This window comes from Podospora anserina, chromosome 5, assembly GCF_000226545.1.
Source record: "Podospora anserina S mat+ genomic DNA chromosome 5, supercontig 1".
Lineage (NCBI taxonomy): Eukaryota > Fungi > Ascomycota > Sordariomycetes > Sordariales > Podosporaceae > Podospora > Podospora anserina.
This window is the reverse complement of record NW_001914837.1, coordinates 297,065-311,394: the sequence shown is the minus strand read 5'-3', so window position 1 is coordinate 311,394 and position 14,330 is coordinate 297,065. Positions and strand designations below refer to the sequence as shown.

The window sequence follows — 14,330 nt, the reverse complement described above, 5'->3', positions numbered from 1 at the left end:
TCTGTAATAAATACTAAAGGTACTAAAGCAGCTAGAGCCACGGGAGGCTCGGTAATATAGGTAGCCGGTACAGCTACTAGCTATTTAATAGCCTAAGCTTCAAGCAATAATATAACCTACCGAAGCCTATCCTCAATGGTGTCGATACGGGCCTATAAGGCCTGTACCATAGGGCTAGTAGCCTCTATAACACCTAACTAGTCTTAATCCATAGGCTAGTTAGCCATAGTAAAGGCGAGGACTTAGTAAAAATAACCGTATAGGTTAATAAGTAGGCTTCTCGGAAGCCGTACAGCCTATAGTACAGTGCTATAAGTCGACGATTAGCCTAAAGGTATTGGCCTAGGGTTATAGTCACAACAGTAGAAAGTCTATAGTACAGCACTAATTCCACTAAAGAAGCTTCTTAGTAAAAAGCTATACAGCCTATAGTACAGTGCTGTAAATTGGCCTAAAAGTATTGGCCAGAGTTATAATCACAGCAGTAGTAAAGCCTATAGTACAGCGCTAATTCCACTGGAAAAGGCTTCTTAGTAAGAAGCCGTACAGCCTATAGTACAGTGCTGTAGGTACGTCGACTGGAAGCGCACAAGTAAGCTAGATTCCGGGCTAGGTAGTTGCCCGGGCTCATAACCTATTAGCTAGTAAGCCCTGATAGGCCTATAATATAGAACCTATACAGGGTTACTGTAAAATACAGCAGTACGCAAGCGGAAGCTGGAGGATACGACGGCAGTGCCGAAGGAAAGTAAAGCACTATAATACAGTAAGGTATAAGGAATAAGAATTACCTTTATTACCCTTGGCCTTGGCCTTTGGCCTTAGCCTTAAGCTTTTACCCTTAAGGAAAGAAAGAAAACTATTCTACAGGAGAGAGGAGAGGTCTATATATAGGCCTTCGTAAGCCTACTGTGGGTCCTGTAGGCCCTGGAAGCCCCTATACCACTTTGGGGTATTTGGTGGGCTTAGGTGGGTCTAGTGTAGACTCACGGAAATCCATAGAACCTTCGGCAGCAGAGGTGCCCTGTAAATCATGCCATTGTAGCGACTTACTACGTAAGCCTGTAGCTACTTTAGAAGGTTCCAGTATCCTGTTGACTAAGCCTTAGGCCACAGTAGCCCTGTAAGCCTTCAAGGGTCCCTTGTAAAGAACATTCTAAAGGGATCCAAGCCGGGAAGTTCCATTACTGCTTATAGCAGTACTGCCCACTGTAATATCAATCTGTAAGGCAGTAAGTAGGGCACTTAGTAGTACCCACACATTAACAAATTTAAAATATTTATACTTTAAATAATTATAATTTATTTACGATTATTAAATTAAACTTATTTAATTTTATTACGGTTATTAAAAATTATAATAATTATAATAATAATAATAATATTTATTATAGATTTAATTTTATTAAAATTATAAATATTATTATTTATAATACTATATTTAATTTTAATATTTTATATAAAAATAAATTACTTACTAATAACTTTTAAATCCTTATATTTAACCTTTTAATAATTATATTTACGCGTAAAACGTGTCCGAAGTTCTAACTAACGTTTAATAAAGTTATAAACCTATCGTACGTTAATAGAAGGCGTGTTATATTTATATAATAATCGATTAATTATATTTTTTATATACGAAAGCCGGGAATAAAATATATATATAGATAATTTAATTATATATTAAATAATTATTTTTTCTTTTAGATCTATAAATTTACGCGAATTAATTAAAGTATTATATCGTATAAGTATACCGGTAAATCGACAACGAATAGTTTTATCGTTTACTTTATAGATCTTCGTTGCGGTTCGTTTACTTAGGTTTTTATTGTTTTTTATAGCTTTAGCGGCCAGAATTACTCTAGCTTCGTTAGAGGTAGAAGACATGGTTTTTGGTTCAGAAATGGAATGTTAAAGGTGGAGGGTTAAGTCGCGTCGAAAAGTGCGGCGCTCGCTTATCTGCGGCGCTCGCTTATCATACACGTTATGGCACACCGCCCGGAAGCTTTGTCACCGCTAGTTTGAGGCTTACATTCTTTGAAGGAGGCATATGGCACGGTCAGAGAGTCATGATGCATATGTTGACCTCGAACAACCAAAACACACAAAGGTTGTTCTAAGTCGGAGCATGTGGATTTTACTGGGTTATCCATACGGATATGCTGCAGCACCCGGTCTCTGGGCTCACAGATAACCCATCACAACCATCACAAGCGGCCACACGACCACGAGGCTATTCGCAACTTCACTATGATATGGCATAGTCTGTTTCGGGTTGAGCTGTGCCAGATTCCTGGATCCATAATACCGCCGAAAGTCAGCGGTTTGTACAGCAGCGGCGTACGTCCGTTCCCGGCACTGAATACAGATTTCAGCGATACACTCTGACTGGCTACCCAGCTATGAAAGGTCAAGCCTCTGTGTACATGCAGTCTGACGATCAAGGGTCTACTCCGCAGCCTTGTGATCATCCCCCCAGTTCCCAGCCATTCGTCTTCTCACTTTTTCCACGTCATCCAATCCAGCCTCAATAGCAGCTTCATAGGCCAGCCTATAGACACCGATATTCTCTGAGAAGAGCGACCGTTTGTCACACCAATGGGTCAGGTTCCGAATCCTTTCACTGCTCACCCATTGGCTCCATCCAAAGACGAGTCCACAATTATGCCCAGAAACCGCTTCTGGCAGCTCGTCTTGAGCTAGACCGAACCTCGCTCCGTGTCCGAATCCATACTCCTGCGCTAAGGCGACGCCTACTTCGCGCAATGTCTCATATCTCCTCCCAGAAATGTTGAAGACTTTGCCAGCGATTCTCCGTCTACGATCATCGTCCGGTAGAGCCGCCGTCGCCAGGGCCACGTACCCTTCACCGCAGTCATCAACGTGAACTCCATGCATGATCGTCCCCTCATCTGACGTGAAGTCCAGGGTTCGACTCCTGATATCATCTTTCCCGAAGACACCAGCAAATGCCGCGGCATAATCGAACGCAGCGCCGTAGTAGCTCCCGCTGTATCCAAAGACAGGTGTAGCCCTCACCACGGCAGCCGTAAAGTCGGATCCTTCGGCACCGGCCACCTCAAGAACGCGCAACGCGGCGTCCATCCGGCCGCGGATGATGGGGTGAGACTGAAGCGGTGAGTCCTCCGAATGCGGCGTGAGGCTCTTTTCACCGTGTAATCCTGTCGTGCCGTAGTCTTTACAGCCGGACGACCAGAGGACGAAGGGGCGAACCCCGTGGGAGGCGGACTCCGAGGCCAAGTCCTGGATAAACGCCAAGAGGTCAGACCAGTGGGCTGCTTCGGTGGCTCTGGAGGGTTCGGTGCAGGTGACGATTATGTCCCAGACAGGGCTGTGGGACAAGACAGCCGTGCGGACCATGTCGGGTTCGGAGAGAGAGCCAATGATGGGGATGACTTCGTTCATTGCCAGTTGGTGGGCGGCTGATTCGCGGCGGATGAGGCCGTGGACTCGAAAGGAGGTTGGTGGAGCGTTGGTTCGTAGAAAGGCGCTGCAAATGGCAGTTCCAAGGTAGCCATTTGCGCCGATGACAAGGACGTTTAGGAACTTGGTTGAAACTGGTGCTGCTGACGGGTTGGTCATGACGCCGAATTTTGGTGTTGGTGCGTCGAAGGTGGATGGTTGAGTAAGTTAATTGTGAAACAAGGGAGATCGGGGCGGCTTATTAAATGGGAGATGTCAAAGATGGCATTATCATGGGCTGACAAATTTGGAACCATCTATTTTGTTGATGCTACCTATGACCAACTGGTACACATGGTGGAGTGTCCAAGCCGTGAAGCGTCGGTCAAGCACATGAAACTTGCCTAAAAGGGGGAACCCCAAGGTGGCTGTGCAAAATCTTAACGGGACGTCCCTCGTCGTATGGATCACAAAGACGTCGGGAAGATGAGATCTCGCATGTCCCACGGCTTTCTCCCCATTCGCCTGATTGGAATAAATCTCGGTCCAAAATCTCACCGCCCGAGATCACTGCTATGACTAAACCAACCAACATACCACATGCAATGCAAGGTAAATTGATGCTATCGATGGCACATCCTGCGTGTCCCTTTCCTAATGCGAACCAGCTGCCTCCTCCGCAGCATGCTTCGCAGCCCCCTCGGGATCATGAGCAACAGCCTCCACCTCGATCCTCATCCCTTCCAAGCCCAACTTATTCACCCCAATCGCCGTCATAATAGGCTGATGATCCGGCATCCACGTCCTCAAGTTGCGAACCAACGCCTCAACCGCTTCGTCGTCAATGATGGTAAGATACACACGGATTTTGTACACCTGACACCACCCTTTTCCGCCAGCGGTGCGAAGGGCTAGATCGACATTCTTGAACGCCTGGTCGAACTCGTCGGACAAGCTTTTGTGGACTTCGCTTGTTTCGGGGTTCCAGCCGCCTGTTTTGTCGCTGATTAGTTGGTGAAGAGGGTAGACCAGATCTGAGCAATCGTACCTTGACCAGAGCACTCAATTTTGTCTCCGATACGCACAGCCTGGCTGTACCAAAGCTCCTGGCGCTTCTCTTCGCCAAATCCTTTGTAGCAAAAACACGGAAGGTGGGACATTTTGTGGGAATTTTGGGTGGAAGACGGAGTGGTGTGTGAGGAGGATTTGGAGGGATGCAAACCTCAGCCGTAAGTAAGATCAGGATCTTGTTATTATTCTTTCCAGCAGAAATGACGGAGGGGTTGTGTGTCTCAGAGTGACAAGCGGGTGGTGTAACTCGAGCTCGGAAGCTGGCCGCTTTTGGCACGGGCCGGGTCGGATTCAGTTGGAATGGCAGATAACCCAAGCGCAAACGTCATTGTCCGAGTGATGTTTAGTAATTGTTGGCATATGCACATCAGCATGGGAAATTTGATCGGGATGATGTTGACCAAGTTCAGCGTTATAGTTATGTCTTGGACAGAGTGGCAGGTGGTGCAGCTTGGTACTTGTGACAAACAGAAATTGGAGTGCTGTAGGAAGAATTGATGATTTCTATGTACAGTATATGTCTATCTAAAACAGCCTTACCTCAAAGCTGGCCTAAGTGCTCAATGTTTCAAGCTTTTTGTCTCTTCTCCTTGGAATGAGCGCTGGATAATCGAACACCTCCTTCTCCGGCTTCAGCGTCCGATTAAACTCATTGTAGACATACCCAGCACCAACAAGACAGACCACCGTCGCGACAAGCAACCCCCCCAAGAACGAATACACTGGTTCCACCCCACTGAACGATCGCCCATCCACCCCTTCAACAGGCGCTCGCTGAAGTAATTTCAACCCAAGCAACGCAGCACCACCGATCAGACAGGACAAAATCATCCTGGAATTGAGCACCGATGCGGCCTTCACAATCCACGACGACGACCCCTTACCACCAGCAGACTCTGCAACAGGCCTCCCCCCACCCGTGTTCGTCTTGCTCTTGGCATGGCGATACCCAGCGAGCTCCCCAACCCTAAACTTTTGCATCGTCGTTGTCGCATCATCACCATGCCCAGCGTAGTCGTACGGCTCGCTTGCGTCAGTGCCGGCGCATTCGAGAAGGACGTCAATGCCGCCAGGGTGGTCGGCTGCGAATGAGGTCAGGTCGTAGACTGCACTTCTTGTTAGCCGTAGGTAGGTAAGGGTGAAAAAAGAAGAGATATTTTGACTTGCCGTATCCATGAACTGCCACCCAGAGGTCTTTGGCTGTGTTGTGCGTCTGGAGGTGTGCGCTGGTGATTTGTGCCATGTTGGCAATGCGGGGATCGACGATATGCTGTGCAGCGCCTAGGCTTGGAAGGGTAGAATAGGGAAATGATATGCTTGCTTACTACATAGGTATCAACGGCATTTGCGGTCTGAATCCACGGGGCAATGGACTGCTTGAGGCGGTTATTGACAGGTACGGCGATGTCGCTCTGAGCCACGCTGGGTTGTCGCACAGCATTGCAACACCTGCACACTCGGAGCGTGCCAAAAGCGGACAAGAAACGAAGGTCCGAATCTGTATTTGTCACTTCCCCGAGCAGATCCAAAGTTTCACACCACATTCCGATGAATTCGGCCGTCGCCGGCAAGGAAAAAGAGTGTGAGGAAAAGTGGGGCAGTCATTCAGGGGTCGGTGTGGATAGGGGGGAAAGTAAACAAACCCCTCAACTAGCTCAGGGGTCAGTGCCAAGGACAATGGTGAGCTGGTGGGTGAGAAGAGCAACACGCAAATCTCCAAGATAATTTGTTTGAACTCAAAAACAATAGCTTCCATTTTCTGACGCCTTCGCTAACCTATGATATTTCCCAAGTGTAGCGGCTGCCCCTCTTCGTGTGACGAATATGTCAATGATTACAAAGAAACCAAGTATGAACATGAAGTCAACGAAAGCAAACACGCCCCTTCGAAAGATAGAAAAATAAAACCCTCATTACTCAGCTCTCTTCGATGGCCATTCCGTCCTCCTCGTGGCACTCGCATAGAAGTTGAGTGGCCGAGTGACCAGAAACTCTGGGTCATAAACAACAGCTTCCGGCGACGCATCCTCAAACTTGTAGTTGTATACCAATTCAGCCAACACCATCTTGACCTCGGCCAGTGCCAGATTAAACCCCACACATCCTCTCTTACCCGCAGCAAAGGGTGTGTAAAGCCCCTTGCGAGCTGCCTGGGCAGCAAACCCCTGCTCGAGCCACCTGTCTGGGTCAAATTTCAATGGATTGTCCCAGTGAGCTGGATTCTTGTGCAGGCTTGGAAAGCACGTCGTGACGACGGAGCCCTCCGGGATGAAGTAACCACCAGGCAAGATGAGATCCTTCTTTGCGTTTCTCGTTGTCTGGAAACTTGGACTGTGGAGCCGTTGCGTTTCTTTGATGAAGGAGTCGAGAAACTTCATGGCATGCAACTGGTCGTAAGTCCAGTCCTTCTCGCTGTCTGCCCCATGGTCGACTAGCTCTTGCAGGAGCCTCTCTTGATTGCCTGGATATTTTACTAGCGCATAGAGACTCCATGACAGTAGCGAGGCACTGGTAGTGAAACCAGCACCCAGCACCGCCACAGTGTTGGCCAAAAGCACCTCCTCAGGTAGTCCCTGGCCCTTGTCGTCTCTAACCAGGCTGAGATAATCAGCAATACATGTCGCTTTCAACGACGCAGTCGGATCTGATAGCGACAGCGTCTCCCCGTCAGGTGAAGCACATTCCCTCAGGGCTCTGGCAATCTCCGCCCAAAGTTCATCGCGCACTGCACGAAGTCGGGCTGCATCCCCAAACGGCAGTCGTCCGTACCAAGCGGGGCGTAGCGAGACTTTCTTCATGAGGTGCAGATATTGCCCAAACAGCCTGATTGGTAACGCCGGCGGTGTGTTGACCGCTTTGAAATGCTGCAGGTCCTGCCCGGCTACTACACGCCAAATAACCTGGCCGCCCATTTTGAACATGTATTGATAGACGTTGAATGCAAGGTCTTTGGTGGAGAGCTCATCGAGGACGGGGAAAATATCCCGCGCTGCTGCTCTGATGAGTGGTGCATGGTGAGCTATGGCGCGGGGTGACAGTGCGGGTGGAACAAATTTGTGGCTGATGGCAAAGGCAGGGGATGCTGTGTCACAGGTGAAGAGTGCATTCTGCTCGCTGAGGTAGTACAACGGGTGCGAGGGGTTGGATGTTGCTTTGGTGAAGAATTCTCCCTCGAGCAAAATGTGTCGTGATATTTCTGGGTCATTGGTGTGGTAAGTTGTTGTTCCCATGTTTACAGTCTTGATCATGGGCCCATATCGTGAAAAGAGTCTGTCGAAATTTCCAAGGGGGTCGGGATACAGCTCATAGTGGTTACCGACGACGGGAAGCGTCTTTGGTCCGGGCGGAATGCGGACCGATGAATCTTGGGAGCCTCGTAGCTCCACCGGGCCATCACAAGACTTGACTTCTTCAAGAGAAGTCAGCGTTCCTATTGTGGGGCTATAGAAGGTGATCGCTGCAATGAAACATTAATTAGCATGCAGTCATCTCATTATCCCTTGCTGTAATTCCGCAAGACTCACACGTTGCATCGACAAATCCAAAAGTCCTCCCCAATTCACTTTTGAGCTCGTCGAGTGTCTCCATCGTGGACATGTCGACCTCGTGGCAATGCCCCTGAATGAGCGTCCCGAGGTGAAATTGCTGCTGCATGACTGGAGCTTTGGCGGTAGCCTCTATCGTGGTGGTGTTTTCGCGATGCAGAGAGAATTAGTGATCGTCACTTTGCTAAGGTGATGTCGAGTGAAACAGTTCTTCTGCATGCAGTCTACCGTTGATCAGCGGCAGATGTAGTGAAACTGACGTGGTGGCGAATCAAAACGGCGGGCGAAGCAGCTACATGGCCAAAAACGGCACCGGGCCGAACTTGACTGATTCGGAGATAGTTAAAATGAGGAACCTGGAAACTAACCATCGACTAGTAAGTCGACAGCCATGTAAGTTATCAATAGAGGCCCAGGTTATCTTTGGGTCAGATTAGATTGATGCACTGGTGCTGTAGAAGCCATTCTCGCTGTCCAAAGTCAACACTTCGACAAAGCATAAACACTGATACATCACGAAAGCCAACTAGGGTATCATACCTGACGATTTCCACCATCCTTGTCTGAAGATGTGCGGCATCACAGCCAGCATTGCCCTCCCGCGAGGCAGGCTTGATTCAGAGCCTGCCGTCGCCAAACAAACTCCTCCAGCAAACAATTCAGCTCAGACAAATGGCTCAACGTTCTCGGCTGGTCCCATTGAAAAGCAACTTCGGTCCTCCATCGATATCCTGAATCATCGTGGCCCAGATGAAGCCGGAGTCTGGATCAGCCAAGACAGCAGCATTGCCCTTGGTCACTGCCGCTTATCCATCAACGACCTTTCTCCCAGCGGCTCCCAACCCCTTGTCAGTGATGATGGAAGCATCCATGCTGTCGTAAACGGGGAGATCTACGACCAAGATAGACTGTGGGAGGAGTGTCGCGAGCAGCATGGCTACCAATTTCGAGGAGAAAGCGACAGTGAACTCGTGGTAGCCTTGTACAAGATCCACGGCGCTCCTCATTTCTTCAAGTACTTGCGGGGAGAATTTGCATTCGTCTTGTATGATCGTCGTGAGGGGAAAAGAAGAGTGATCGCTGCTCGCGATCGGTTCGGTATCAAGCCGTTGGTGTGGACTGTGTCGAACGATCGACTCTTGATCGCCTCAGAGGCCAAGGCTTTTTTGCCTCTGGGATGGAAGGCCGAGTGGGACGTTGATGCTATCGTCAGCGGTGGGTGGATGCTTGACGACAGGACCCTCTTCAAGGGAGTCCACAAGGTCCTTCCTGGGCATTGGCTTCAGGTGACAGAGGAGAAGGGGATCGAAGATCAAGTATACTGGGACGCTGAGTATGAAGATAAGGTCAGTAACAAGGATATCGCCGCTTGGCCATTCTTGCGGGAATAGTGCTAACACATGGTAGACCAAAGTTGAGACAAGGCCGCTTGAAGAGATGGTCGAAGGTGTTCGTGAAAGGCTGGTCGATTCGATTCGTCTTAGGCTGCGCGCTGATGTCCCAGTTGGCATTTACCTGTCTGGTGGCATCGACTCGTCAGCTGTCGCTGGTATCGTTACCCACCTGGCAAAGACGGAGCATGTAAAAATTGGAGACCGTGAACCAACCACTCCAGTCACCTGCTTCAGTGTTCGATTCCCAGAAGAATCCGGTTATGACGAGTCCAGTATCGCAGAAAGAACAGCAAAATGGCTTGGGGTTGAAACCATCAAAGTCGATGTCAACGAGGCACGTCTGGCAAGCGACTTTTCCGACACCGTGTGGCATTGCGAGCATCACCACTTCGACCTCAACACTGTGGCCAAGTTTGCTTTGTCTACGCTACCTCGAGATCATGGTGTCAAGGTCGTTCTCACGGGTGAAGGAGCCGACGAGCATTTTGCTGGATATCCCTACTTCCCTGCCGAGTTTCTCTGCGAGCCAGACCTCGCGCTGCCAGATACGACACTCAGCTCTGACAACGAGCTTCGCGAGGCCATGAGACAGACCACGGATGCCGAGATGAGAGCCATCTGGCGCAATATCGGTGCTAACCAGTACGACGGCCGGCTCGACCACCCCTCGCTTTCCGACGCGAACGCCCGGGGTATGGCTGAGAGTATCCTGGCGTGGCATCCCACCCAGGGCCTCTTTGCACCCTGGGTCCAATCCAAGTTCCAAGACCTCGACTGCCGGGCCACGCTTATTACATCACACCCAGCTTCTGTTCGCGCCAAGATGCGAGGGCGCTGGCACCCACTGCACACTGCCCTGTACATGTGGAATAAGAGCTGTCTTGCCAATGTCCTTTTGTCGTGTCTGGGCGACCGGACAGAGATGGCACACAGTGTTGAGGCACGTACCCCTTTCCTGGATCATCACTTGGCCGAGTACGTGAACCGACTTCCTCCCAGCCTTAAGCTATCGTACAATCCCGCCGAAACAGCCACGCCAAAGCAAGGAGAAAATCAGGGTCCCCTTTGGAAGACAGCCGGCTCTGGTCTTCACAGTCTTACTGAAAAATGGATTCTACGTGAGGCGGTAAGGCCATTCATTACTGATGAGCTTTACCGACGGAGAAAACACCCTTTCCTGGCACCAACCAAATGGCCTAAAGGGGGTCCTTTGCACCGCATGTTTGAGACCCTCCTGACCAGACAGGCAGTTGAGGGCCTCGGCTTTGTGAACTGGGCCGCAGTTGAGCATGCACTGCAAAAGGGATTCGGCGACCATGCTGATCCGAAAGCGTTCCGTACTCTGAGTTATGTGGCCGCATGGGTAACGTTGGGCGAGAAATTCGCGGTCGGACGATCAAAGGTGAATGGCTCCGCATAAGGACGTATAAGCCGCTGGTTACACACCACAGGCAACCAGCGGAAACGGCCAAAATTGGAAATCACCGAGATATAGGTAGACGCGATAGACGGTAGAAGGGTCACATTAGAATGCTGCATTGCTTTAGCTAAGACATTTTCTCATGCAGCTTGCGCAAAGACAAGTTCCACAGCGTCAAGATGATGCTGCTCAGACTGGTAACCCTCACGACATCGCTGCTTGGTCTTGTTACACCGGCATTGACGATCCCATCACCTGCGGCTCCCTTCAAGGTTAAACCATTTCGGGTAAACCTTTCGAAGAATGTTCCTCACATGCTGGATCTCATCCGGTCAACACAGCTTCCGGCGAAACCGCAGTATCCAGGGATTGGGTCTTCCTTCGGGATTGATCTCGACGCTCTCAAAGCACTGAAGCAAGAATGGCTTCATGATTTTGACTGGGAACGAGAACAAGCGTCTATCAACAAGTATGTCTGTCTCCTAGAACTAGCTAGCCCAATGGACTGACACATTATTTTTTTTTAAGATTCCATCATTACGCAGTGACAATTGAGGGTCTCCAAATCCACTTCATCCACGAAAAGTCCAAAGACCCAACCGCAATACCATTGCTTCTATGCCATGGCTGGCCCGGCTCGTTTCTAGAGTTTCTACCCATCATCAAAGATCTGACCCAACAAGCAAGAACGTCCACCGGCAGAAATGTCTCATTTGACATCATCATCCCTTCACTGCCCGGGTTTGCATTCTCATCATCCCCGCCACAAAATTGGACACTGGATGACACAGCACGTGTGTACAACACGCTCATGACGAAGGTCCTTGGCTATGAAACCTACGCTGTCCACGGAACTGCTCATGGCGTGGCTATCTCGTTTACTTTGTACGATGAGTTCAACACCACAGCAAGAGCTGCCCATCTTGTGTTTATGTTCTTTCATCCTACTACCCCTGAGGAGATTTCAGCGAGGAATATTTCTCTTTCGCCGCTGGAGCAATTCGAATTGCAAAGGTCGGTGGAATGGGGTGTCAATGGTATGGGATATTTTGTTATGCAGACAACCAAGGTTAGTAAGGTAACTTGCATTATTGGATGACTTCTACAACAACTAACTCACGTCTGCCATACAGCCCAACACAGTTGGCTTGGCCCTACACGACAACCCTGTAGGACAACTAGCCTGGATAGGCGACAAGTACATTGACTGTAGGGTAGCCCTGACACAGGCCGCTGGCACATCACTGACATTCTTCACAGGGTCGGACCCAAGAGCCGGTACAGCCCCATCCATATTAACGACAAACGAATTGTTGCGTTGTGTTTCACTCTACTACCTCACGGGGACATTTCGATCATCGATATACATCTACGCTCAAGATCCGGGTGCCTTTGAAAGAGTGCCGAGACGGGCGAGGACGGATGCGCCGCTTCTTGTGAGCTTCTTCAAGTACAACACTGCTTTTTGGCCTCGGGAGGTGATTGCAATGGTTGGGAATCTTACCGAGTATCGAAGTAAGTCTTTGTGTTTGGAACCGTTCTGCTGATGCTAGATCAGATGTTGACAGCGTGGCAGATCATGATTTTGGAGGTACCTTTGCCGGGCTGGATAACCCGCCGGCTTTGATAGAGGACTTGAGGGAGATTGGAACTGACTGGCAATATTGAGACAGCGCATTAGAGAATTAATATGCTTGGGTGGCTTTGAATCCGACAGCTATCAGTCTGCCGTTGATAAGAAGGGGCTCGATAGAAAACAAGACCCTAACAATTACCTAGAAAGCTTACCTATAGTCCCCCACCGTCTGAAAACCGTCTTCCGGATTAGAAAGAATCAAAGTCTCGTGATTATCTATTACGGATGTTCTATCCAGCCCCAAATCATCCGCTAGTCTATCGATACGAAATTACTGTCGGAGATCTTTCGATCAAAGAGGGCCACTAGTTAAAAGATTTGCCAGACCAAAGCTTGGATGGAGATACTATGCTAGGTTCGCTGGCTAACGATCCCTTTTTATCATGTCTTCGCCTGCTTGTGATGACGTATTTTATGGCTTCGCCTGCTGGCGAATACATATCGTCACATTCGCTTGCTGACGATTATGGTTTTCTCAACTTCGCTTCCATGCTTACCGTGCTGTTTTTTAGATGCTCAGACAAATTTATTGATGATCAGATAACAACATCGCCCAATCGAATATCGTCGTCATGTCCGGAAACTTCGGGTGATGGCACACCTCCGCAAATACCCACAACAAGACATAATCGGATTTTGACATAGCTGGATAGGAGGTCGCGGGCAGCATTGGCAGCGTTTATAGTGCCCATCCCAGCGAGAATAACGAGGAAAACATCATCTTGGCCAATTCTCCCTGTCCTGTATTCATTCGAGTCTTGTTGTGATCTTCCGTAGGGGTCGCCCTCTCGATCCCAAAACTCGTCGAAAAGGTACAGCACTGCTTCAGCTTCGAGCGGGAGGGCGCACATAATCGCGATCTCGAACTCATCCCGGGTGACAGGTCGGCTTTCGGCCATCGCTGGTCGTTGTCGTGGCTTCCTAATGAGAGAAAAGGTTGAACTTTGGACGTCGGTGATGTGGATGAAAAAGTAGAGCCTGAGCGCGAAAAGAGATGGTCAGAGAATCTCCGCACCATTTGCTATCGCATCTCTTGCACTCCCATTGGAAGAGAAGTGAGTTGGGCGGCACGAGAGCTGCGTCTTCCACAGCCACTTGCTCAGTATCAGCTGATCACCCCAAACTGCTAGATACCGTTTACCAATTCTGCCTCAGAACAGCAGAACACATCTCAAAGTTTCAGTATTTGCCTTGGGCGATTTCCATTCGTCATGGTAGATATTTACTTGAGAAGAGTATATGATCTTTGGCCAGTTGTAGTTGGTACCTGCATTCAATCGACATGTTATGTTTTCGGCAAACTGAGACTTGGGATAATTCTTCAACCTCGACGGCACACATATTAGCCACCACCCACCACACTCACGCACACCCCCACTCAACGTGACATTTCGAACACCGAGCATGATGCCCACACTCCCCGCTCTCACAATCGCGTTCAAACAACGTATACGGCCCCTCACCACAGCGGTGCTAAACCCCCAGTCAAACTTAGCATACACTCAGCAAAACCTGTACAAACAAACGTACGCAAAACCAATACTCCCCACACTGGTAGTTTTCATCGCCCTTATCCTCCTCAGGTGGCGTACCACCCTCCCCTTGACGACCGGAAGGTACCGGTTTGGCCTTTCTCACTGACCTCCTGACCGCGTTCCGTATCTGTGAGCGAGGCATGACAAAACAGGGCTGGTTGGGCTGCAAGACAGAAGGCAGAATGCTTTTGAATCGATCAAGTGTTGAGAAAAGTGTGCCTTCCGAAAGTTGGGGAAAGCAGAGCAGAAGGATGGAAACAGGAAGCTGCACGGAAAGATCGCTGCTTGCCTCAATTCGGT

The 14,330-nt window shown here is 49.4% G+C and overlaps 6 protein-coding genes across 6 annotated transcripts; 2 read left to right on the top strand and 4 right to left on the bottom strand.

Annotated features, from left to right (window-relative positions):
- Positions 1 to 2,454: 2,454 nt before the first annotated feature.
- PODANS_5_2110 (uncharacterized protein) lies at positions 2,455 to 3,609 on the bottom strand (the record flags this gene model as incomplete). Its single annotated transcript, XM_001904076.1, has 1 exon — positions 2,455 to 3,609. The coding sequence occupies one exon, from the start codon at positions 3,607 to 3,609 to the stop codon at positions 2,455 to 2,457; it is 1,155 nt and encodes a 384-aa protein (XP_001904111.1).
- A 474-nt stretch (positions 3,610 to 4,083) lies between these two features.
- Positions 4,084 to 4,589, bottom strand: PODANS_5_2120 (uncharacterized protein; the record flags this gene model as incomplete). The annotated part of the gene is made up of 2 exons (XM_001904075.1): positions 4,084 to 4,421; positions 4,478 to 4,589. The coding sequence occupies 2 exons, from the start codon at positions 4,587 to 4,589 to the stop codon at positions 4,084 to 4,086; spliced, it is 450 nt and encodes a 149-aa protein (XP_001904110.1).
- Positions 4,590 to 6,413: 1,824 nt separating this feature from the next.
- PODANS_5_2130 (uncharacterized protein) lies at positions 6,414 to 7,856 on the bottom strand (the record flags this gene model as incomplete). The annotated part of the gene is made up of 1 exon (XM_001904074.1): positions 6,414 to 7,856. A coding segment is annotated over one exon (1,443 nt), but the record flags the coding sequence as incomplete, so codon positions are not given.
- Positions 7,857 to 8,614: 758 nt separating this feature from the next.
- Positions 8,615 to 10,859, top strand: PODANS_5_2140 (uncharacterized protein; the record flags this gene model as incomplete). The annotated part of the gene is made up of 2 exons (XM_001904073.1): positions 8,615 to 9,391; positions 9,465 to 10,859. The coding sequence occupies 2 exons, from the start codon at positions 8,615 to 8,617 to the stop codon at positions 10,857 to 10,859; spliced, it is 2,172 nt and encodes a 723-aa protein (XP_001904108.1).
- Positions 10,860 to 11,173: 314 nt separating this feature from the next.
- On the top strand, positions 11,174 to 11,958 carry PODANS_5_2150 (uncharacterized protein; the record flags this gene model as incomplete). Its single annotated transcript, XM_001904072.1, has 2 exons — positions 11,174 to 11,328; positions 11,388 to 11,958. 2 exons carry the CDS (start codon positions 11,174 to 11,176, stop codon positions 11,956 to 11,958), a joined length of 726 nt encoding a protein of 241 aa, XP_001904107.1.
- Positions 11,959 to 13,031: 1,073 nt separating this feature from the next.
- On the bottom strand, positions 13,032 to 13,394 carry PODANS_5_2160 (uncharacterized protein; the record flags this gene model as incomplete). Its single annotated transcript, XM_001904071.1, has 1 exon — positions 13,032 to 13,394. The coding sequence occupies one exon, from the start codon at positions 13,392 to 13,394 to the stop codon at positions 13,032 to 13,034; it is 363 nt and encodes a 120-aa protein (XP_001904106.1).
- Positions 13,395 to 14,330: the final 936 nt, after the last annotated feature.